Source organism: Bos taurus, chromosome 17 (genome assembly GCF_002263795.3).
Source record: "Bos taurus isolate L1 Dominette 01449 registration number 42190680 breed Hereford chromosome 17, ARS-UCD2.0, whole genome shotgun sequence".
NCBI lineage: Eukaryota > Metazoa > Chordata > Mammalia > Artiodactyla > Bovidae > Bos > Bos taurus.
This window is the reverse complement of record NC_037344.1, coordinates 55,425,379-55,450,879: the sequence shown is the minus strand read 5'-3', so window position 1 is coordinate 55,450,879 and position 25,501 is coordinate 55,425,379. Positions and strand designations below refer to the sequence as shown.

Genomic DNA, 25,501 nt, shown 5'->3' with positions numbered 1-25,501 from the left:
TGAAATCAAGGCTGGGAGGAACACAGGCAGCTGTGGATGCCAGGACCACACGTAACTGCAGGGAGCATGAGGTGGGGGAGAATGGGAAGAGAGGGCTAGATGCCCCATCACAGCTGGCATTCTAGATGGAACTCTGAGCCCTGCAACTGTCATGGGGCCACTGGGGAGGGCTCAGTCCAATGGGAATCTAGGCTCTGATGCCAAGAGATGAGCAGAGGAATTGTGTGTCCAATTGCTTTGAGACAGAAAGTCGATGTGAAAAAAAATCAGTATGTTATGATGACATTTTGTTCCCATACCCAAGACAGGCTAATAAGAAGGCAGACCCGGCCACATAGAGATGGTGGCAAGAGATTAAGTGTGCCACAAATAAAGCTGGTCAGGTACCCTCATCACCCGCCAAGCTTGTTCATGCCTAAGCATGCATGTACAACCACACACGGACTCCTACTCCAGAGAAGCACAATGCTGTCACAGCACCACATTAGTTAGCACATTTGGCCAACCAGAAATGCCAGCTGTTTGCTGAAGGTAGGGGAAAAAAGAGAGATGAAGACCAGGTTAAATTTCCTTTATTCTTCAGATTTTTTGTTCATAACTCGTTAAGACCCCTGCACCTCATCCTCCACCTTTCCTTCTTTTTTTTTTTTAACTTTTTTTTTTTTTTTTGCAGCCCTCTGCAGCATTAGGGAACTTTGAACCAGCTCTAATCTTCCTTTATTCCTTCTTTATCCTGGTGAACTTTGGAGAGCAGAAGCAGCTTTTAAAAACTCAAATCAAAGTGTCACGCTAAGACCTAAACTTACTGTTTTGTCACATTTAGAATCAACACCAAACTCCCCACCAAAGGCCCTGAGGTCTCACATGGCCCAGCACCTTCTACCTTCTGGTATTCCACACCCAGACACACTGGACTGCCATGCAGGGCCTCTGCATCTGCTGTTCCTTCTTCTGAAGCACCCTTGCCCATTCTTATCATGCAGGTCTTGCACAAATGCCTCTTCTGGAATGAGTTTTCCCTTCTTGAGCCCCCAGCTCCCACCCCCTAGCAGTGCCTATTAGAGCACCCACATCACCCACCACCATCTCAGATACTCGCCACCGTCCCCTACCTGAGAGAACACCCACCTGGGGCGGTTACAACCACACGCCCTCAGGGCACCAGGGGTCAGGGGGCCAAGGGCCCCCTGGTGTCAGCAACTGGGCCAGTTTGTTTTCCTGCACATTCCCCAAGGCCTAGACTAGCGCCCAACCAAGAGGAAGGGTACAGTTGACAGTGGTGAGTGGAATTATTTCACAGGATGGGAGATCCTGGATAAGGGGCTGCTGGAGGCCGCATCTCTGTGAGTCACATCCTTTAAGCACGCTCACTGTCCCACCCAGGGCTTCCCCTTTCCCCACAGAACCTGAGGGAGACGTGCGGTCGCCCCACAGCTTCTATTTTCATCCCTGCAGCTGCACTAGTTAACAAGCAAGGTTAACTTCAGAGGCCATGAGAGAAACCTGAGGGTCACGTGATACACATGCCAGAGCACTTCCTTTTTCAAATCCCTCCTTACTAAGACTCAAAGCAAGAATTCAGGCTGCTAGAACCCTGCCAGTTTTCAAAAGGTTTGACAGTGCGGCTGGTGTGATAGCAATTCATTGTGGGGGAGGAGTTGAATTTAACTGTCTTTGTGAACAACAAGCAGTAGAGGAGGGCCTGCCTCCCCAGACCACTGAGGCAAGGACATCTGAGGAGCATTTTCACAAGCCCCCATGACTCCCCAATACCCTGAAGGCATGCGGTTGTAGCATCAGGTGGGTGTTCTCTCTGGTAAAGCAGTTCCTTGAGGGGGCCAGGTCTGCAAGGCAGCAGACATTGAAGGGTGATCCCTGCCAATGTGGTCTGACCTGAAACGGGCAACTGTTGGCCACATTATCCCAGATCATGAGATTAGCAGACCAGGCCCTAAGAGCCAGTGGCTTATCTCCACCCACTGCCTGGGCTCATGGGCACCCATTCCTTGAACTCAGACCTCAAGTGAGCAAGTATGTCCACCTATCTCTGTGGGAAAAGTACTGCTCTCTGGATTGTAATGGCATATTTCCCACCACCTCCTCTCCCCACAAATATTCTGACTACAGAGCCGATGGAGGATGGCCCTCACACACCAGAATGCCGTGGTCTTTTGCTGACCTTTAGATGAGTAGCATTGAGGTGGCTGGTTTGGGACCTACTATGGGTCACTGCGTCTTTGCCCTCCATGCGTACAGGGAGGCTGATGCACTGGGCAGGATCTTGTGTAAACTCAAATATGCGGAGGCAACTGACATTACTGAAACAGGGGTTGAAGTGATAGCCTTCATTCTCCATTCTTTTTATACGATATAGAGCATTCATGATGTCTCTTTAGTATACATTCTTATTCTTTCATGTCTCCAAAGTTTCTTTCTAAATTAACATTTCAGTGTTCTGTTTTGGATATTCAAAGAAAATCAGATGGCAGTGGCTTCATGATTTGGGTTTCATTCCTTTTTCCCAGGAGTTCTCCTACCCCAGGCTTGTAGGCTGCAGCCATCAGCTGAGAGAAGGGGTGGGGAAGGCCAGAGCAGCAGGCCCTGGGAGCAACCACAGGCCCAGCAGGTCTCCTAATACTCATGCAGATGCCCACAGCCTTTGCACACCACAGCCAGAGAGAAGGGGCCCGGCTGCCCATCCAGCTCCTGGCCTGAAGACCAGCTCTTCAGGCTCTGTGCCAAAACCCACTCAGCTCTTGGTTACTCCTCTTCCTCCTTGCCTGAAACAGGCAACTCCAGGCTTCTTACAGAAGTGTGTTCTGTGGGGACCCACCAAGGCCAACTTCACAAGGGTCCCAGGACAGAGCTGCCAGGAGGGGTGCACGGAGCACACACACCAGGCCTTTCACATTTGGGCACAACAAGCCTGGTGGGGACGATCTGGCTCCTGCGGGTCTAACTGTGGTGCTTCAGCTCCATCTTGGCCACTGCTGCTCGGTGCACCTCATCAGGGCCATCAGCAAAGCGCAGGGCTCGGGCCCCAGCGAAGAACTGAGCCAGTGGGTAGTTGCTGCTCAGCCCTGCTGCTCCAAAGGCCTGGAAGACACAGAGCAGGAGGGGAGGAAGCCCTGGGTGAGCCCTCATCCCTGAGAGCCCCACGAACAAGTGCCTGCTCCTAAGATGTGAGGACAGCTCAGAACAGCCACATTGCAAAGCTGTCCCCTGACACCTGTGTGACAACAGTGTTCTGTAAGACTCCAGGTGGGGCCTCACTAGCCGTCCCAGGGACACCAGGCTCCCCAGGTCTGTTCTGCTAGTTGACTTCTGCTGTTGGGAAGTCCTTCTCTAGGGCCCATGGATTGAGATTTGGGAAGGAGGCATCTCTGTGTGGTTAGGAGGCTGGGCCTGGTGTAAGAAGGACCTAGGTTCCCCAAAATCTGAGCTCAGCTCCTTGCAAGCTGAGTGACCTTGGACAAATCACTTTGCTGTGCTTCTGTTTCCATGTATTCAAAATGGAAGCAGGAATAGGACCCCTCATAGGGTTGTATCTGGGAAGGAAAAGGACAGTCATTATGGGGGGTGTGCAACAAAGGGCGGCTGTTAGTTTACAGGAGGTTGGGCAGCTGAAGGAGAGGAATTTTGAATCTTGTGAATGATTCAGAAGAACCAGCGATCCATCATCTGTGCTCACCTGAATAGCACGATCAATCACTCGGGAAGCCATGGATGGGGCCACCATTTTAATCATGGCAATATCCAGAGCTGCAGCCTACAAGGAAGAGGAGTTGTGGTGAGGAGGGCAGACCCCAGGGCGGAATGCGTGGAAGACTGAACAGTTTCACAGGGAGGAGTAGAAACAGCAGCTCAGAATAGAGATCTGAGGTCCTGCTGGACCACAAGCCTTGCCTGGTGCATGGACCCTGCCCAGCACCAATGGGTGGAGAGGCAGTGGGGGTGACAAGGAAAGTGACTTAGGATGCTGTGTGGTGTGGGAAGCTGCCTTGTCAAGGAAAGACAAGGGGTATCTTCCCAGGTGACAGGCAGCATCACTGCACACACAATGCAGAGTGGGGACTGGCCTGAGCCTCATTTGGGGTCACAACCAGCTCTGTTTCCAAAGGAAAGGTGGCATGAGGCCAGCCAGGACTCTGGGGAATTGAAGTACAAGCATCTTCCCTGAGTTTTGGATTTCAATCAAAGCCTCTGAGAGCCCTCATACCTGGCACTAGATGACCAAGAAACTAGGAACTTGAGCCTGGGTCACCCCCTGCTACCGAGGCCTCTGAGCTAAGGGTTAGAGACCCGGGAGAGAGATGGAGAAGACATCTCTCCCGAGAGATGGATGGAGAGATGGATTGACATGGCATCATGCCTGGTGTTAGGAGGCACTCAGAAAGAGCCATTTAAGGAATAATGTCATGTTGAAAATAAAGCTTCTCCTCTGGTTAACTCCCTGGCTTATTCTCAGTTTGCCTGATGCCTGGAAGACCAGGCAGGTCTGTGGCTCAGGCCAGGGCCATATGGCCCTGTCAGGCCTGCTGACAGATGGTCACTGGGTCAGTAAAACAGAAAGGTCAGTCCTCTTTATTGTATCGTTTCCGTTTTTGAAAAGCTGCCCAGGTAGTTCCAACAAGAATTGAGGCAAAGTTATTTACGTCAAGGAGCCAAGCACTTTCTCTGTGGTTTGCTGAGTGGGGAGGGAAGAGTCAACATCTAGATTTCTGGGCTGGCATCCCTCACCGTGTCCTCTGGACCTGTCCTCTGTGAGGTCCCTCAGCCTCCTACCTTATTTCCCACCACATCCATGACATGGGCAGCTTTCAGCACCAGCAGCCGGGCCTGCTCGATCTCCACGCGGGACAGGGCAATGTCTGCCAGGACCGTGCCCTGCTCTACAAGGGGCTTCCCAAAGGCCACACGGGACTTCACCTGTGGACACAGGAGACAGGACAGGAGGCATGGACTGCCCTGCAGAGGAGAGGGTGGAAGAAGCACAGGAGAGGGCGGGGGCATGGGGGAAGCTAGACAATGTGGTGGCTGAACAAATTATCTCCAGGAACCCCTTTACTTCAGCCATTCTGCCCCATCTGGGCAGGCCTGGCCTCCAAGCAGGACAGAGCTTGATCTGAGTCGCCTGTGGCCCAGGGCTACTCTGGTAACCAGGCAGTGACTGTGGGCGCCTCACACAGGCCAGGAGGGCGCCCTCTGCTGACAGAGGGCCTGCTTCACATCCTGAGGAACTCTTGGGAGCAAAGTCTGGGTGCCAGAGCCCTCTTGTGGGCAACTGTTATTGCAATGGGGATTCTATAGTCTTTGAAAACTACAATCAATCAGAAGAACTTAAGGGATCTTTTCTCTGCCCCCTTTTTTTTAACTAAAAACAGATAATGACACCAATTATATTACTAATGGCAGAAAAGTATACATTTTCAGACCAAAAAAAAAAAAAGCATTTTTTTTAACAAAAAAATAGAATCATATCCTTTATAATGCTTTTGTAGCCTGCTTTTTTTTAATTAAGGGTTATCTCTTTACATATATTAAGAAACAGATTTCTACAGCGTTGCTTTGGAATTTCACTGCATGCCCATAACCAGGGTTATTTGACCAAGCTCTACTTGTTAGCCTCACAGCTTGTTTCAAAGTATTATAATCATGGTTGTGGTGAACCTCTCCTAGTATCAAATCTAATTACTCTTTATGATCAGGTCCTATGAGTGGGATGGCCACATCAATACTTGGAACCTTCTAAGACTGCTTTTGAACTGTGGTGTTGGAGAAGACTCTTGAGAGTCCCTTGGACTGCAAGGAGATCCAACCAGTCCATTCTGAAGGAGGTCAGTCCTGGGATTTCTTTGGAAGGAATGATGCTAAAACTGAAACTCCAGTACTTTGGCCACCTCATGCGAAGAGTTGACTCATTGGAAAAGACTCTGATGCTGGGAGGGATTGGGGGCAGGAGGAGAAGGGGACGACAGAGGATGAGATGGCTGGATGGCATCACCGACTCGATGGATACGAGTTTGAGTGAACTCTGGGAGTTGGTGATGGACAGGAGGCCTGGCGTGCTGCGATTCATGGGGTCGCAAAGAGTCGGACATGACTGAGCGACTGAACTGAACTGAAGACTTCTGGCATGTACACTCAAGCTGCTCTGCAGGATGAGACTAGATACTGTACCTGAGCCCTTAAAGAGAGCATTTTCTTTAAAAAAAAACAAAACTAAAAACAAAAACATAAAACAAAGAAATTGGACAGTAAAAGGGTGTGAATCTCAGATTTGCTCAGTGATCTATGCACACATGACCATCTCTGTTCTTTGGACAGTATCTTGTGAGATATTTTGGGGGCTCAAAGGTTCCTTCAGTTTTCTTTGCAAAATTGGTATCACTGATTTGAATTACCATTGCCAGCAAGAGCTTTCATTTGTGTGGACTTGGAACCTTCCAGGGGTCACAGAAGAATAAAGTTTTAAATGTGCTGGGGGAGGAGGATGGTGCAGGGCTGGATGCTAGAGCCCTGAGTTCTCTCTATTACCTGATTTTTAAAGATGAACTGATAGAAGAAATGGTCATCAGTAGACCATGACCCTGTGGACTTGGAACCTTGCCCTCTGCTGTCACAGAGCCTGGCCTTTTCCTTCTGGTCACCTTGACAGGGCAAGGCCCATTCTGCTCTGGATTTGAAACTTCAGCAAAGTAAAAGAGGCAGAGCAAACACAAGGACACAGCTTCTTGTAAAGAACATCACCTTGCTTCACCTGCTAAGTCTGCTCTCAGGAAACAGTTAGGATTAGAAGTCTGAAAGGAAGACAGATGGGTCGTTCTGGTCCAGAGACAGGCGCAAAGAGAAGTACTTACTCGGGCCTTCATGAGCGCCAGCGCCCTCTCCGAGCAGCCAATCAGCCGCATGCAGTGATGGATCCTGCCGGGACCCAGTCGGCCCTGGGCAATCTCAAAGCCCCGGCCGGGGCCCAGGATGATGTTCTCTTTGGGCACACAGACCTGCTCGAACAGGACTTCACCGTGGCCACCTGAAAGACAGAAAGGGTACTTCGAGTGATCTGCCTACACATTTTCCTTGGATGTGTTTATCTCATCTGCTGGCAATATTTCTGCCCTTTTGTAGCCTTCTAACAGGAACGTGGTTGAACAGTGAGGGAGAACAAAATGGAGCCTATTAAAAATAGAAAATAAGTCACTAATTTACACAATAACAAATGAATAGCTTGGCATTCCTTTTCTAAAACATGACTCTAGGGATTTCCTGGTGGTCTAATGGTTAAGAATCCACCTGCCAAAACAGGGGACATGGGTTCAACCCCTGATCTGGGAAGACCCCAAATGCCTCGCGGCAACTACGTCCATGCACCACAACTACTGAGTCTGCACTCTAGAGCCCAAATCGCAACTACTGAAGCCTGTGCACCTAGAGCCTATATTCTACCATAGGAGAGGCCACCAAAATGAGAAGCCCACACACCATGATGAGGAGCAGCCTCTGCTCACCGCAACTAAAGAAAGCCTGAAGGCAACTGTGAAGACCAGATACAACCAAAAATAAAGAAATCTTAAAAAAAAAAAAAAAAAAAAGGTAACTCTAACTTAAACTGGAACTCCCTAGCAGTATTGTGACTCTACAGTGTATTGACCCTATGGGAACTCTGAAGTCAAAATGTGGACATCGTCAACAGAGAGAAAGAGCCCCTGTGAGAGGACCTCCAAGCCAGGAAATCGGCTTTCCACACTGAGGTCTAGAAGAGAAGGTCTGGAGGCCACTTCCTGCCTCCATTCTCTGTGGCCTTCTTACCTCCTAGACTCCTGCTTGTCTTCTATGATTAAAAGAGAAAACAACAACAACAACAGATGAATGCCTGTCTGAAACTTGCCAACATGGTTGATACTCATGAATGGAACTGAAATGCAGGAGCACATGGCCTTCCAAATTTCCTTAGACTCATAAAGGTGTTACTTTTGCACTGAGCAAGGGTTGCCCAAAGCCTTTTCCCCAGACCCAGACCCAGACCCACACAGAGAAGCGAGCTGTTCCCAAAAGGCCAACCTGGTGCATCCTCCAGCCCATACACCGTCAGTGGCCGGATGATTTTTATCCCTGGGGTATCCATGGGAACCAAGAGTATAGACTGCTGCTGGTGGCGTGGGGCATGTGGGTCTGTTTTTCCCATAAACACGCAGAGCTGGCAGCGAGGATCCAGGATGCCTGCCAGGAAAGGAGAGAGACAGACCCCCATCATCTGACACCACGGCCATCAGCTCTCCTTAAACACTCTCCTTAAACACTGAGTCTCCTGGCCCACAGAAGCTGAAGTCAGCGAGCAGATGGGGCCCTTTAAGATGTCACGTGATCAGATGGGGACATGCAGCCCTCTGACCAGCAATAAGAGCAACTGGTTTCTGTCCCAGTGAGGAAGGAATCCAACATCCTAAGAACAGTTGATTTGTAAAGCACCACATTGGGTTGAAAATATACTTTGGAGACAAGAGGCTGAAAACTGCTACTTTATCAGTAGCAGCCTGTTCTGCTTTGTTCCCACGGGAGGTAGAAACATGCTGGCTTTGGGCACAGGCTTCAGATTCAGGCCAGCCTTGAACTCTGGGTGGTTCCCTACTTGCCAAGAGGGGGGCTAGTACCTTGGGCAGTGACTCAAGTCACTTCTCCATCCTGGTTTCCTTCTCTGTGAAGTGGGGATAATACCACAGACCTTCTGGGGAAGGGTGGAGACTCGGTGAGGGGAGGTCCCCACAGCATGTACCGAGGGCCCTGGAGAGTTAAAGCCTAGTGAACGACAGGATTATCACCAGCCCTTCTGCTGTAGCACAGCTGACCTCACAAGAGGGGGACACCATTGAGGAAGTGACCTCCGGCCTGTCTAAAGGGAGACACCCACAGCAGAATGAAGAGAGTGGGGAGTGGAGGAGAGATTCCTGGAACTGTCACATGTGGGGTCACCTGGAGTCCATGTAGAACCTTTGGTTCTCTCAGGGTTTGCTGCCTCTTTTGGGAACAGAGACAGAATCTCCTTTGTGTTAACTGGAAGTGAAGCTAGTCCCTCCCACAGTTTCTCAGACAACAGCAGGGCAGAGAAGACGTGCTTGTCAGGGAAGACCCACATAAATGTGATTGAAAAATGAATTTCAGGCCAAATACCTGTGATCCACCACTTGTGACCGTTGATGACATAGAAGCCATCTTCCTCTCGGATGGAAGACTCAATGTTGGTGGCATCCGAGGAGGCGACCTGAGTGAGAGCACATTCTGATTAGAGCTGGCAAGGGTCCTGAGTTCCCTGATGGCAGAGCCCGATGGGGCTGGGTGAGGGTCTGGCCTGATGAGGAGCGCCTGTGGGTGACCCAAGGTAGGCACCTGGGGCTCAGTCATAGCGAAACAGGAGCGAGCCTTTCCCTCCAGCAATGGAATCAACCAGCGGGCCTTCTGCTCCTCGGTGCCGTATCGAACCAGAAGCTCCATGTTCCCCGTGTCTGGAGCAGAACAGTTAAAAATCTGGAATGAAGAAAAAGCATAAGAGTGACTTCCACTTCCATATTTAAAATTCAAACATCTCAGAAACATGAACTCTTTCATGTCACAGGTCCTCTAACACCGTCAGGAAAGTCCTTCCTCTCCCCAAGGAAATGCAAAGACCCACAACATTCTGAATACAGTAGCTCAGAGGCCCCTGAAGCTCAACCTCAGAGCTCCTTGGGGAGAGAAAGTAGATTGGAGCTGTTGGGTTGAGGCTCCACAGAAGCCAGCCAGGCTGTGCTCAGCCAGGCCCTAACTTCCTGAGAAGACGCCATCCCTGGCTCCTTTCCTGCTCTGGCTCCAGTCACCTGCCTGCAGTGTCTTTACTCATAAGAAGTCTGAGTTTGTGTCAGAGCTCCTGAGGCCAGTGCTGCTGCAGGGAACCCCATCAGCCTAGGAGGATGGCTGAACTCTCTGGAGGACAAGGATTTTCTCCCATGCTGAGGAAGACGGTAAAGAAAGTACCTCGGGAGCATACAGAGACGTGCCCATGACCTCACACAAATGTGCGTACTCCATGTTGGTCAGCCCTGCTCCGTATTTCTTCTCAGGATCAGTCTCCAGGGGTAGGAAAAGGTTCCAAAGTCCTTCAGCCTTGGCTTTCTCCTGTCATGGCAAAAAGAAATCAGGGGTTCACACAGGGTGGCCTTCATTTTATTTTGGCCCATGAAAAATAATAAGTCCTAATCATCAGGCGGGATACAACCCCACAGATCTGTGGGAGGAGAATGGGAGGTGTCTGGGGACAGCCCATTCCAAACAGGGATGGTGCAATCAGTTCACTTCCCCGTGTCTACATCCCAGATGCCCCTCTAGCCCACTTCCATCACTGCTAGCATCACTACTGTCATCACAACACAGCTAGACCTCACATCATGAACACAAGAGAGTGAAGGTCCTTTACCGAGTCTGCAGGGAACCAGCCCAGAGATGTGGCGGCAGTCTCAGTTGCTTTGAGAATAATATGATGATGATGGGTGATGAGGTACCTAAGGAAATCCCCTGTCCAGCTTTCTTCATGAGGCACAACTTTGGTCCTGGGGAAGTACCCCTAGGTTTCTGAACATAGCTCCCGACAGGGAAACCAGGGAGTCCAGCCTGGGGATCAGGAACCCAGACCGTGAGTCAGACTGCCTGATTCAGACCCTGCCCCACCACACCTGTTGGGAGACCTTGGGCAAGATAGTGGAGCTCCCCATGGCAGTTTCCTTATCCCTGACAGGGGATGTCACCAACCACCCTACCAGTCACAGCTACTGAGTGAGACTAGGAATGGAGGTGACTGACTGGAAAAAGGATCCGAATGGGAAGATTATCAAGAGTTCAGGTTAGAGAAGGAGGCTCAGAAATGGATGGGAATCCAGGCAGCTTAGAGAATGGCAGCAGGACAAACACTCAGCAGTCCTGCTGTTCAGTTAGTGAGTGCCAGCTGTTTTCTCTATCGAAAACTCTTCCGGTTCCAGGTAGGGACCACGGAGCTGCCCCCACGTGCCCAGTTCCTGCCCGGGTGTTGTGGGGTGGGTTGAGCTGGCACCCTGACTACAGCTCTGCCAGACTGTCCAAAGGCAGGGAGGGAGGCACCCAAATGACTAGGGTGCTACTACCCAAAGAAAGGAGAAGAGACACTAGGGAGCCAACCTATGTCCAAAACATGCATCTCACTAGACTGTTGGCAAGATTAATTAGGTAACACAGAGAACACAGAGTGTTGGACTCAGAAGCTGGGGCTACAATAAATATTAGTGATGATGGAAAGTCTTCCCACTGGGAGGGTACCACCTGGCTGGCTCTTCCATTACATGGGGGCTGCGCTCTAGAACATATACTTCTAGAATCAGCACATACACTTGTCTCATGACTGTGTTAAGCTAATTAGCTGAGACTGCAGTGACCAAGGAGAGGAAGGACAGATTAACTGGAACAAATGAAGCAGCAAAGGAAAGGAGAATTAGGAAAAGAAGCAAGGGAGTTCTGAGAAGAGGAAGAATAAGGAAATGAATAGAATCATCTCCTTGTGGGAGGGGAAAACACATAGATTTGAGCCCGGAAGATCTGCATTGAGTCCAGGTGATACTATTTCTAGTTGTGTCCCTGGACAAATTTGATTTCTTATCTTTAAATTGAGGTTCATAACGCTTAGCTCATAGGATTTGTGAGATGTAGTACAAATGCCAAATACTTCTCACTTACGAGTAGTAATGACACTTGATAAAAGCTGTGAGCCATTCTTTTACCACTCTCCCCAATAATCTTAGTTGTCCTTATGATTCCCATTCAGGTACGACCACAAGTAGAACATTCTCTAGGTTTTTCCTATACATTCACTTAGAAACTAGAGGTGTTCAGGGCAATAATGTCTGCTTTCCAATACTTCTGTGCACTGGATGGGTACATTTAATGAGTGAGGATTAAGTGTGCAGGTCAGCAGGTGGGGTATAGGACATTTCATAAGGTAATGGGAGTACAGAATGGTATGCACCTTACTGATGAAAAGGACCTAAAATGGTCTCATTCAGGAATTCCCTGGCAGTCCAGTAGTTAGGACACAGTGCTTTCACTGGGCGGGGGGAGGGCAGGTCGGGGGAGGGTGTCAGGTTCGATCCCTGGTGGGGGAACTAAGATCCCGTGTGCTGTGGGGCCACAAAGCCCAAAGGCTGCAACTAGAGAAGCCAGAGCACTTTGGGGTCTGTGCGCTCTAGAGACCATGGGCCACAACTACTGAGCCTGTGTAAGAGATGCAACGAGAGGAAAAAAAAGTCAATGCACACCACAACTAGAGAAAGCCCATGCACCACAATGAAGACCCAGCCAGCCACAAGTTAAAAAAAAAGACACTGTAGAAACAGTAAGTGGACACAGAAGCATTCAAGCATTTGATGCACCTTGCTTGCACAGGATCCAAACCGCTTCTTACTCTGGGGTGCTCTCTCACTGTAAAAATTTCAGGGGCATCAACATGTGAGCATTGGACCTACACATGACTGGCTGAAAATTCCCACCTCAATCTCAGTGTCCTGGGGAAGCATCCAGTGGAGACCTCCTGGCCATTGCCCTAGTGACAGCTGTGACCACACTCCTGGCAGTCAGCATTCCCTTGGCTTCTACTGTCTCTTTCAGCTGGCTCTTCAGCCTCCCTGTCCATATTAGCAGCTAGCTGCTCACTCTGCTGCTTTGGTACCTGGAGTGACCTACACTGAGATCCCCACAGTGTCTCTCAGCCGGGGGCAGGGTAGCCAAATTACGGTGCACCCCCAATGTGGTCCTCTCGGGGATCCATCTCCAGGCACTGACATGGGATACATCATTAAATAACATAAGCCAGTGGGAGATTCAAATAATTGAATAAAACAGTTTCATTACAATAGGATGTGGGAATATATATATATTTCTATATATTATAGGAATAATATATATATATTACTATGTACTAGAAGAATGGAACTGGAAGCCTATAAATCAAATTGTTGACAGTCACTATCTCAGAGGCCAGAGAACTTTTAGAACTCTTTCTATGTCATGAATTCTTTCTAATCTTGCCATGTTTGAACTCTGGTTAATTTGCAACAGGTTTGTTACTATGAAAGTAGAGATAATGCCAATTCATTTTAAAGTAGGTCTGGTTGCATCACAGGCAGAATATGTGCTCCTGAAGACCTCAGATAACTTAAGAACTAACACAAGCCAAGACCAATCCTGAAAAAGTACAGCAGGTATTTCCATTATACACTAAACTGATGTCACTGTGTGTCAGGAGCATAAACATAGTTTACAGTTGATGTGGCCCTTCAGGTTTGATGTTACGGATTCTTTAAAGACAGTGTCATTTAACTAATGCAATTTATATCACTGTCTCAAATTTACATGATTCAGACATGTATAAAATGAGTCCATCTGCCTCAGAGTTAGAAGCCACAGACTTGGCATTCCTCTGCCTGCGGTGAGTATCAGGCCAGGACGTGGTCACACAGAAAGAACAGTGAAGTGAAACTGAGTGATCTACGCTGGCTCTTTCTAGTGGTGGTGGCAGCAGAGACCACTGAACTCAACTCTTCCATCTCTTCACAGCCTGAGAAGGAACAGATATGGCCAGCTAAGGTTGGACGAGTTAAGCTAAGATATGGACGAGCTAAGGTTGGGCTGTACTAACGAAAGGCTGCTTTACCTTGAGATCTTCGACCAGTGGGGAGGGGGTCCACCTCTCAGCTGAGACCTGGTGACGCTGTAGCTCCGGCTCAGCAGGGTACACATGTCGTTCCATAAACTCCTTCAGCTTCTGATATAGCTCCCTGACTCGGTGGGGAAGGCCTTCTGGAGAGAAGATCAGAGCTCCCTTTGAGGCATGAGCTGGAGAAGAGTCTGTGGAGGTGACATAACTCCTCGTGCCTGGGGTCCTCAGCAGAGACCATGTGTGGTGGGACCTCATTAATGGTTTGGTGGCTGGCATTTCCTTAAAAATCTGGAACCCCTCTTTGATTGCAAAATCCCATGCCAGGTTGGACATAAATTCTGTCAGCTTCCCAGTTTGTTTTGCAGTCGCCGAGCTTGCTTGCCCTAAGTAGAGGCAAAGAAAACCAGTGAGAACCCCCTAAACAACCCTTAATAGTACTAACGTATAACAGTATTGTTGTTCCATCAGCAGCAACTACAACTGCTGAGTACTTGACATGTACCAGACTTAGTGCTGAGTGTCTGATGTTCAACTCACTGAATTCCTGGAGTTGCATGACTGTTTTAATCCCCATTTTACAAAGATCAATAATCAGATTGATTACATTCTTTGCAGCCAAAGATGGAGAAGCTCTATACAGTCAGCAAAAATGAGACCAGGAGCTGACTACAACTCAGATCATGAACTCCTTATTGCCAAATTCAGACTTAAATTGAAGAAAGTAGGGAAAATCACTAGACCATTGCTGCTGCTGCTGCTAAGTCGCTTCAGTCGTGTCAGACTCTGTGCGACCCCAGAGACAGCAGCCCACCAGGCTTCCCTGTCCCTGGGATTCTCCAGGCAAGAACACTGGATTGGGTTGCCATTTCCTTCTCCAATGCATGAAAGTGAAAAGTGAAAATGAAGTCGCTCAGTCATGTCAGACTCTTCGCGACCCACCAGGCTCCTCCATCCATGGAATTTTCCAGGCAAGAGTACTGGAGTGGGTGCCATCGCCTTCTCCGACTAGACCATTGAGGTATGACCTAAATCAAATCCCTTACAATTATACAGTGGAAGTGACAAATAGATTTAAGGGACTAGATTGGGATTTAAGGGACTAGATTGGATAGACACAGTGCCTGATGAACTATGGACAGAAGTTGGTGACATTGTACAGGAGGCAGTGATCAAGACCATCCCTAAGGAAAAAAAAAATGCAAAAAACCAAACTGGCTGTCTGAGGAGGCATTACAAATAGCTGTGAAAAGAAGAGAAGTGAAAAGCAAAGGAGAAAAGGAAAGATATACCCATTTGAATGCAGAGTTCTAACGAATAGCAAGCAGACATAAGTAAACCTTATAGCAAGCAGACATAAGTAAACCTTCCTCAGTGGTCAGTGCAAAGAAATAGAGGAAAACAAAAGAATGGGAAAGACTAGAGATCTCTTCAAGAAAATTAGAGATACTAATGGAACATTTCATGCAAAGATGGGTTCAATAAAGGACAGAAATGGTAGGAACCTAGCAAAAGTAGAAGATATTAAAAAGAGATGGCAAGAATGCACAAAAAAACTGTACAAAAAAGATCTTCATGACCCAGATAATCACGATGGTGTGATCACTGACCTAGAGCCAGACATCCTGGAATGTGAAGTCAAGTGGGCCTTAGAAAACATCACTACGAACAAAGCCAGTGGAGGTGAAGGAATTCTAATTGAGTTATTTCAAATCCTGTGAAAGTGCTGCACTCAATATGCCACCAAATTTGGAAAACTCAACAGTGGCCACAGGACTGGAAAAGGTCAGTTTTCATTCCAATCCCAAAGAAAGGCAATGCCAAAGAATGCTCAAACTACTGCACAATTGCACTCATCTCACATGCTAGTAAAGCAATGCTCAAAATTCTCCAAGCCAGGCTTCAGCAACATGTGAACCGTGAACTTCCAGATGTTCAAGCTGGTTTTAGAAAAGGCAGAGGAACCAGAGATCAAATTGCCAACATCCGTTGGATCATCGAAAAAGCAAGAGAGTTCCAGAAAAACATCCATTTCTGCTTTATTGACTATGCCAAAGCCTTTGACTGTGTCGATCACAATAAACTGTGGAAAATTCTGAGGGAGATGGGAATACCAGACCACCTGACCTGCCTCTTGAGAAATCTGTATGCAGGTCAGGAAGCAACAGTTAGAACTGGACATGGAACAACAGACTGGTTGCAAACAGGAAAAGGAGTACGTCAAGGCTGTATATTGTCACCCTGCTTATTTAACTTATATGCAAAGTACATCATGAGAAACGCTGGACTGGAAGAAGCACAAGCTGGAATCAAGATTGCCGGGAGAAATATCAATAACCTCAGATATGCAGATGACACCACTCTTATGGCAGAAAGTGAAGAAGAACTAAAGAGCCTCTTGATGAAGGTAAAAGAGGAGAGTGAAAAAGTTGGCTTAAAGCTCAACATTCAGAAAACGAAGATCATGGCATCCGGCCCCATCATTTCATGGCAAATAGATGGGGAAACAGTGTCAGACTTTATTTTTGGGGGCTCCAAAATCACTGCAGATGGTGACTGCAACCATGAAATTAAAAGATGCTTGCTCCTTGGAAGGAAAGTTATGACCAACCTAGATAGCATATTAAAAAGCAGAGACATTACTCTGCCAACAAAGGTCTGTCTAGTCAAAGCTATGGTTTTTCCAGTAGTCAAGTATGGATGTGAGAGTTGGACTGTGAAGAAAGCTGAGCGCCAAAGAATTGATGCTTTTGAACTGTGGTGTTGGAGAAGACTCTTGAGAGTCCCTTGGACTGCAAGGAGATCTAACCAGTCCATCCTAAAGGAGATGAGTCCTGAGTGTTCATTGGAAGGACTGATGCTTAAGCTGAAACTCTAATACTTCAGCCACCTCATGCGAAGAGTTGACTTATTGGAAAAGATTCTGATGCTGGGAGGGATTGGGGGCAGGAGGAGAAGGGGATGACAGAGGATGAGAAGGCTGGATGGCATCACCGACTCGATGGACATGAGTTTGGGTGAACTCTGGGAATTGGTGATGGACAGGGAGGCCTGGCGTGCTGCGATTCATGGGGTCGCAAAGAGTCGGACACGACTGAGCAACTGAACTGAACTGATAAGAAATCTAAACCTCAGCATCCACTTATTAATGAAGGAAAATCATACATGGGTTGGCTGGTACAGACTATAAGTCAGTCCCCAGGCTCTGGTCACTGTTGTCCCCCTGCCAACCTAAGGATGAATGCAGATCTCCTGTGATGACATCACAGAGAGAATGCCTTTGAAACACATCCTTTTTCTCCAAAATCCACTTTCCCAGGGTAATACCAAGTATCTCTATAAGCGCTATTCACCTGAAGCTATCACAACATTGTTAACAGGCTCAACATTCAGAAAACTAAGATCATGGCATCCGGTCCCATCACTTCATGGCAAATAGATGGGGAAACAGTAGAAACAGTGACAGACTTTATGTTTTTGGGCTCCAAAATCACTGCAGATGGTGACTGCAGCCATGAAATTAAAGGATGCTTGCTCCTTGGAAGAAAAGCTATGACCAACCTAGACAGCATATTCATAAGCAGAGACATTACTTTGCCAACAAAGGTCCATCTAGTCAAGGCTATGATTTTTCCAGTAGTCATGTATGGATGTGAGAGTTGGACTATAAAAAAAGCTGCTGCTGCTGCTGCTAAGTCGCTTCAGTTGTGTCCGACTGTTAACGACCCCATGGACTGCAGCCCACCAGGCTCCTCCATCCATGGGATTTTCCAGACAAGAGTACTGGAGTGGGTTGCCATTGCCTTCTCTGAAAGAAAGCTGAGCACCAAAGAATTGATGCTTTTGAACTGTGGTATTGGAGAAGACTCTTGAGAGTCCCTTGGACTGCAAGGAGATCCAACCAGTCCATTCTAAAGAAAATCAACTCTGAATATTCATTGGAAGGACTGACGCTGAAGCTGAAGCTCTAATACCTTGGCCACCTGATGTGAAGAGCTGACTCGTTGGAAAAGACCCTGATGCTAAGAAAGGCTGAAGGCAGGACGAGAAGGGGACAACAGAGGACAAGATGGTTGGATGCCATCACCAACTAAATGGATATGAGCAAGCTCTGGGAGACGGTGAAGGACAGGGAGGCTGGTGTGCTGCAGTCCATGGGGCTGCAAAAAGTCAGACACAACTGAGTGACTGAACAACAACAGCAACTGCCTGGCATGGTGCCTGACCTAGCAGTGGCTCTTGGGAGTGAGTGCATGATCAATTCCCCTACTGCAACTGCCCTTCTCAGAAGATTTTGACACCCTGGCTGAGAGCAGAATGCTGCCAGAAAGCCTTGGGTACTGATGAGCACAAAGCTAAAATGCCCCCATAGTACTAACAAACCCACTGCTGGGCTTCTTTCTATTTGCCGTTTTAAGTTTTCATTTTGGAAAATTTCAAAGACAAACAAAACTACAGAGAAGAATTTAATGTACCTACAGGTTTCTGCCATTCAGCTTCAACAATCATCAAAGCATGGCCAATCCTGTTTCATCCTCTGCCTTTCTACCCCTACTGCCCTGGATTTTGCTGCAGTAAATCCCAAACACCGCATCTTTATACTTATATTTCATTTATGTCTAAAAACAAAGACTTAAAAACATCCACGCAATATCATTATCACACTTAAACAGCAGTTAACTATGACACCTTAATATCCTCAACTATCTAGTCAGAATTCATTTTTCATTGATTGCCTCACAAAAATTTTTTTCAGAACATTTCTTTTTTCAAACAGGGATCTGAATAAGATCCAAATACTGTTTTTGGTTAATGTATCTTTTAAGTCCCTGAGATAGTTAAGACTGTCTCAGAAAAATTTTTTTCAGAACATTTCTTTTTTCAAACAGGGATCTGAATAAGGTCCAAATACTGATTTTGGCTAATATATCTTTTAAGTCTCAACATCATATCACCTTTTTCACTTGTTGAAGAAACTGAATTGTTTCCCTGTGAAGTTTCCCAGAATCTGGATTTTTGTGAGTGGCTTTGTCTCAGTGGTGCTATTTAATGTGCTCCACTGAACCCTCTGTTCCCTGTAAGTTGGTGGCTGGCACTAGAGGCTTGGTCAGATCCAGGTTCAACTTTTGAGGGCAGCATCAGGAGATATGTAATGTCTGGCTGCCTCTCTCAATTTTAGCACCATTAACACTTATTTTCCGGATGCATTCATGTACCGGGATGGCAAATTGGTGCTATGCTAATTCTATCACTGGGTCCAGGATGCTTCTCTACAGAGAAACTTCCTCATTAATCATTTGGTTAACATGACAACTAATTTGTATAGGAAAGGCAGGATAAGTGGTTGACGTTTTCCCCTTCATTTACCAATTATCAGAATAATGGGTTGCTTCCCTCTCAGCCTCCACAGTCAGCAGTGAGACTTTTAGTATCACTCTTTACTCATGGATTTAAACATACTTGATGTGTGTCATCCATTCCAGCTCTCATCCTTACTGGTGCTCAAAGTTTCCTGTCATTAGCAAGTGGGAGCCTATTCAAGTGGACTCTTGAAATAGTTAAATATGACCTTCATAATCAACAACTTCCTATCTTTCTGGTACAGGAAGATGTTCCAGAGTCATCTTGTGGATTTTCTGCCCTAGACCTGAAATCAGTCACTTCTCCAACGTGCCCTGGTTCCTTTTGGTAAGAATGGAATTTATAGATTATAATGTGGATGATTATAGGTATTTAATGCTACTGGCCCAGTCACTATTGCTAAGCCTTTGGGGAAGTCTTTTGGGAGAGTCTACCTTCCTGCTTTCTAATTGCTTTCCTTCTACATAGGAAACAAAATTTAATCTGTCTTTATACCTTCTTAAATAATTTAGGCTATAGATTATTTCAGTGTCTACCCTACAGAATTCAGAATGAAAACTAAATTGGCACTGTGCCATACTTGCATATATATGAACACTCCATAGGTGACACATGTATATATTGAACCATCAGTTCTAAGTAGCCAAACTTTTCTTCTCAAAAGTTCAAACTTTAAAGATACAATCTAGAAAACACTGGTTAAATAAAGTATTTTCCCATATATGTAAGAGGATCATCAAAGAAAATACAGTAATCTTTTTTTCTTCTTCAACAGTCCCCTCAATGGGCAATTTGGCAACATCTAAAAAATTTTAAATACACAAATTTTTAACCCAGAAATTCTAACTCTGGGAATTTATCCTTCAGACATATTCAAATACGAGTAAGAAACGATGTCCACCAACCACTATGTGACTGTGAAAATCTGCAGACGATCCAAAGATACATCAATAGGGTAACTGGTTAAATACATTACAGCATATCCATACAATGGAATGTACTATAGAAAGCAAAATGAATGATGTCTATACACACTCACATGGAAAGGTCTTAGTGAAGTACTGTTAAGTGGAAAAAAATAAGGAATTTGCCTTACATAGTTGTCAAATACATATATATGGCCATAATATATAAATATATATATATACACACACAATCAGTTCAGTTCAGTTGCTCAGTCATGTCCGACTCTTTGCAACCCTGTGAACTGCAGCATGCCAGGCCTCCCTGTCCATCACCAACTCCTGGAACTCACCAAACTCATGCCCATTGAGTCGGTGATGCCATCCATAGTATTTCATAGAAATTCTTTGGGATAAAAAATTTTTATATCAAGGTACTAAAAAAATAACATGTAAAATGATCACACTTTTATAAAACTTGCAGAGAGAGACAGAGAGGAGAGACAACAGATATACAGAAAAATTGGGGCCCAAAACCCTTAACTTAGCTTCGTCTTTGAGGAGTGATGCTGAAAAAAAATGGAAAACGATTTTATATTCTTCTATATGATTGAGTTCTTATTATGTGTTTTTACTTTTAAAAAGTTTTATACCTTACTTTAATAATTTTTTAAAATTCTAAATATTTCTTAAAAACATATGATATACACTTGCTGACAAATGGTTGAATTAACTGAACTTTGTAGTTTGGTCATGAGAGGGTTTCAGGGAGAGAAGCCTCTTGGCTTTGACTCACACCCTGAGGCCAGCTCTCCTAGGCTCCCATTACCTGTGAGTGAACGCTTGTAGACTCCCTGCAGGATTGCGGCGATGCGGAAGAAGGAGAAAGCCATGTAGAAGTTCCAGTTCTCAATAGGAGGGATCCCCATGTGAAGACAGTACATCCTGAAATAGTCCTCTGCAGTAGGGATTCCCAGCTCAGTCAAATCACAGTCACTCAACCCTGAAGCGACAGAGCCAGAACTAGGCAATGACCTCAGCTCCCCCGTGGCTCCCAATATTTGAATTCTGAAAATCATCTTGTCCCTTGGAAATAAGTTTCACAACTAGTTCAAAGGGTTATAGGTCATCATTTTAAGATGTCTGGAATCCAAGCATGAAGCTGTTCTTCATAACCTGGTTCTTAAAAGTTTTGGACTAAACTGGCAGTAAAGGAAGTAATGAGGGGCCTCCAGGTTCCATCTGGACCACAGGTCAGGGTGGATGCATATTATTTTCTATCAGTCATTTGATAAAAAATGGTATTCAAAGAAATCTCACCAAATTATGAAAAAGATAACTGCAACAGATAAAAAATCTTACTGATTTTCTTCATTTATAACATTTTGATGGTTCAGAAGCATATAATATATTCTGTTCCAAGAATTTATCCTAGGAGTATACCTTATATACAGGCAAAGATATTACTATGCAGATATTCACTGCCCTTTTTGTGGAAGCACAGGGAAGTTAGTAAGAATTTAAAAAAAAAAAAAAAACTGGAAACAAATACCCAAATTGAAATCAAACCAAATGCCTTGAATGAGTTAATTCTTTAACAATGAAATCCTATGCTGTCATTAAAAACGATACTGTAGAAGAAATACTAAATACCTGAATTTCATGAAGGAGCCAAATCACCAACTACTTCAGCTGAGTTTGCCCAAATCTTTGAGAATGGAGGAGGCTCCATCCCCACTCCCCCAGCAGCAGTTCCTACCTGGCTGAATGGGAAAACCGGATGGCAGGTAGTGAGCCAGGCAGTTGTAGGCCACATCAGCAAGGGGGTCACCTAAAGTAGAAAGTTCCCAGTCCAGGACAGCAAGCACCTCGGCAGTTTCCGGATGGAATAGCAGGTTGTCCAGCCTGAAGGAGCCACAAGGAATGGAGACAGCACTAAGAAAACTGACCCCTGGGGAGTGTTCCATGCTGAGTGTTTATTTTGTTGGCCCCTCCAAACACACTTCCCAGCCCTCTGTGCCCCATGTGCCCAGGAGCCTGCATGGGCTGCATCCACCACCTCCCTTGCCCTCCGGCTCAGCCAATGGGGATACCAACAGGCAATGGGAAGGGGGCCTGCATATTAATTCCCCAGCCCCCTCTCAGCACAAGGCCAAGGGACAACTGTGTTCCTCTCCCAGGGGCCACAGCTTTGGTGAGGCAGCCCTCGCCACATAGAGACACTATCCAGGTTCTGGTAATTCTCCTTCCCTGAGATGGTTTTAAAACAGGTCTGCAATTTTTTGACACTCCTGCCACAAAAGGAAGAGTCTAATCCTTCACCTTTGGAAGCATCTCACTTCTAACAATTATGATGCAGGTGGAAGTGGTGCCGAGTGACTCCCAAGACAAGGATAGAAAAGATGATCAGCTCCCGCCTGGCCCTCTCCCCTCAGAATACACACCTTTGCAGCCCTGAGCTACCAGGTAAGAAGTCCAGCTATCCAGAAGCTACAATACTGGAGAGTACGTGTGTGTGCAGTCAGTTAGTCGTGTCCAACTCCTTGCGACTCCATAGACTGTAGCCCACCAGGCTCCTCTGTCCATAGAATTTCCCAGGCAAGAGTACTGAAGTGGGTTGCTATTTCCTCCTCTAGGACATCTTCCCAACTCAGGGATTGAACCCACATCTCCTGCATTTCCTGTACTGGCAGGGAGATTCTTTACCACTGAGTCACCTGGGAAGCCCCATACTGAAAAGACTAGTTGAGAAACCATAGATATAGAGAGAGAGATTCAGGGAGCCCAGCTCTCTTCTGTCCCTGTGCAGATGTGTGAGTGAGCCATCAGGCGATTTCAGCCCCTGGCCTTAAAGTCACTCCAACAAGCCATCTTGCCCCCAGACTGTAGACTCATGAGCAAAATCACTGCTGTGGCTGTTGACAGCAATGCAGTTCTGGAGGCAGTTGTCCTGCAGTAGTTACAACTGGAGCCTGTGCTTGTGCCTTCGGACCTGGGGGTGATACTAACTCTTGCTGTGGCAAAGGCCCCAGATGTCAACAGTGTCAAACCTGACAAACCCTTCCTTAAAGGCCATGCACAGGGAGATAATTGTACATGGATAGTTGTCAGCAGTAAACTGGGGCAAGACCAGCTGCTTCTTTCCCCTTCAAATGCCCTTCCTATCACTTTCCACATTTAAATATCAACCCTCCTCATGCTGAGTCGACCTGAAGTCCCCGTGCACCACTGTGGTCCGCTGCTGCCTGGGAAGGTGGAGGGGCAGCCACTCGATGAGCCTCTCCATTGCTGGAATGGTGCTGGTTTCTGAGGCTCGATACTGCTTGATCCATGTTTGCACCTGACGTGCAAGATAGTCCCCTGAGGGAAAGAAGATTAGAATATGGTGTGCCATTTCAACAAACTCCAAAGGTTTCAGAAATCAACCACTGCGTGAAACCCTTTGTAATGTCTGAGGCATCTTCATCCCATGACTGGAGAATTTTCCACTTGATGCTCCTGCTCCCTCAACTTGGAAGCCACTGCTATTTTGTCTTGGCTGGATCTGTGTGATCTGGGCATTGTTCCCAGCCACACAGCCCTCTGAGTCTGATCTCTGGCCCTCTCAGAGATCCTGTAAGCTTCCTAACAACCTTTAATAAATCCTTTCTTAGCTAGAGGACAGTGCTTGGCTAAGAGCATGGACTCTGGGATAGGTGGTCTGAGTTTGGTTCCCAGCCCTGCCATTCTCTGTGTGGTCTCAGGTAGGTTACTTTATGTCTCCATGCCCTTGTTCTTCATCAATGAGATGGCCCTCATTAGAGTTGTTGGGAGGATAAAATATGTAAGGCCCCTGCAACTGTTCCCAGCATGTAGGAAGTAATACATGAGTATTTGCTATTATTCAGTTGTTTATTAAGAAACCCAGAGTTACCACAGTTGAGGAACTTGCAAGTTATGGGACCATAGGCTACAAGTGAGTTCTGGAGTTACCTGTCTCACAGTTAAGCTTTTCAAATGATTTAACCTTTCTAAGCCTCCATTGCTTCATCCGTACAATCGGTGTACTGATACCTATATTCCCCAGGACCATTGTGAAGGACAAGTGAAATCCATACATAACATGCCGAACACAGAAGGCTGCTCAATGAATAAGGGCCATTATTACTGTCACTGTCATTGCTGTCAAATGACAATTATTGTCACTATTAATAATAAACAACATACCAGGTCCATGCTCTAAGTCAAGCCCTCACCCCTCATCTGAGAGAAAAATGTTTCCCAGGAGCTTGAGGACAAGGAAAGAGAGACTGGGCTCCTTCCGTGGAGTCAGCTGCACACTTGGAGCATCCATTCACCTGTCATTAGTATGATCCAGCAGAGCTGTAAGAGGCGTGATCAAAACCCACAGGAATTCAACCCAGAACAAATCAAGCCTTGAGAACTAACTTTCAGTTTTCAGAATTATAGGAAGTAGAAGTCAGCAGTAAATGAAACCATAATCAAAATAAATCTATAATACACTTACCTGGTACCTTTAAAAACTCATTTAAAAAAATTGGTGAGGGGGTTGTTTTAGACGCCTCAATCAGATCCTGATTTGGAAAACAAACCAAAACACCTCACTTATAAAAGATACAAGAGGAATAATGAGGAAATCGAATATGGACTGGGTCTTAGATAGTCTGAGAAAATGGTAAATTTTCTTGGATGTGATAATGGTGCTGGGGGATGTTGTTATTATTAGGAAATGCATACTGAAGCACTTAGGAGTCAAGTGTCAGGGTCTCTTAATCATGCAGATAGATAAATACAGAAAGAGATAAATAAATATGGCAAAAGTTAGTCATTCTTAAAATCAGTCAGGGCATATAGTTATTCACAGCACTACTGAATGTTTCTGTAAGTTTGAAAATTATCCTAAGAAATCAAATACTAAAGCCTCCAGGAGCTGAACCTTGGTGGAAGGAGCCCCTCAGGTTAATATCCTACGTGGATTTAGGATGTCCCCCCACCCCCCATGCACACACCACCCCAGCGCTGTGCACACTCTCTTCTCATGGGAAGCAGGTACAGCTATCCCTGTGTTTCTGCTCTGCTGGCCACTGGCCTCGAGCAGGCCTGCCAAGGCACAAACACCCTTCCTCCCCAAAGCAGCCTGCCCTCTGGGATGAGAAAAGGGAATTTTGCTCTCTACAGATTCTTGGTGGAAAGTTTCTTTATGATAACTAGATTGGACCTAAGGGATCTTTGTCAAAAGTTCCTTTTCATCAGAAATCATGTTTATGTGCTTTTTTTGCCTTACAAATTTATATTTGTTCTCTTCAATAAATTATATATTCACCTGGTTCAAAATTAAAGTGACAAAAATGTGTACAATAAATCCCCAATCCCCTGCCCAGCCACTCAGCCCTTTCTCCCCAAAGGCAAACCACGTGACCAATTTCTTAGGCATCCTCTTGGGGATATTCTTCAAGTGTGCAAATAAATTAATTTTATTTAAATGTACCAATTGTACACAAATGGTATATTAGCTATACACAGCCTGTGC

At 46.3% G+C, this 25,501-nt stretch overlaps 1 protein-coding gene across 8 annotated transcripts in view; it reads right to left on the bottom strand.

Annotated features, from left to right (window-relative positions):
• Nucleotides 1-556: 556 nt before the first annotated feature.
• LOC511425 (acyl-CoA dehydrogenase family, member 10) overlaps nt 557-25,501 on the bottom strand; it is a 49,336-nt gene continuing 24,391 nt past the window's right edge. For 5 of the 8 annotated variants that reach the window (XM_010813903.3, XM_024977172.2, XM_010813901.4 and 2 more), the window contains 12 exons: nt 23,181-23,331; nt 21,731-21,876; nt 20,801-20,974; nt 13,706-14,094; nt 10,009-10,149; nt 9,385-9,522; nt 9,169-9,259; nt 8,062-8,220; nt 6,861-7,033; nt 4,786-4,929; nt 3,692-3,769; nt 557-3,096 (listed from right to left, as the gene is read on the bottom strand). In XM_010813903.3, coding sequence (XP_010812205.1) covers nt 2,956-3,096; nt 3,692-3,769; nt 4,786-4,929; nt 6,861-7,033; nt 8,062-8,220; nt 9,169-9,259; nt 9,385-9,522; nt 10,009-10,149; nt 13,706-14,094; nt 20,801-20,974; nt 21,731-21,876; nt 23,181-23,331 — 1,925 coding nt within the window. In that variant the 3' untranslated portion in view covers nt 557-2,955. Of the gene's footprint in view, nt 3,097-3,691; nt 3,770-4,785; nt 4,930-6,860; nt 7,034-8,061; nt 8,221-8,651; nt 8,782-9,168; nt 9,260-9,384; nt 9,523-10,008; nt 10,150-13,705; nt 14,095-20,800; nt 20,975-21,730; nt 21,877-23,180; nt 23,332-25,501 lie in introns of those variants that run through there. The other 3 variants (NM_001192292.1, XM_010813904.3, XM_059875961.1) reach the window with 3 other exon arrangements.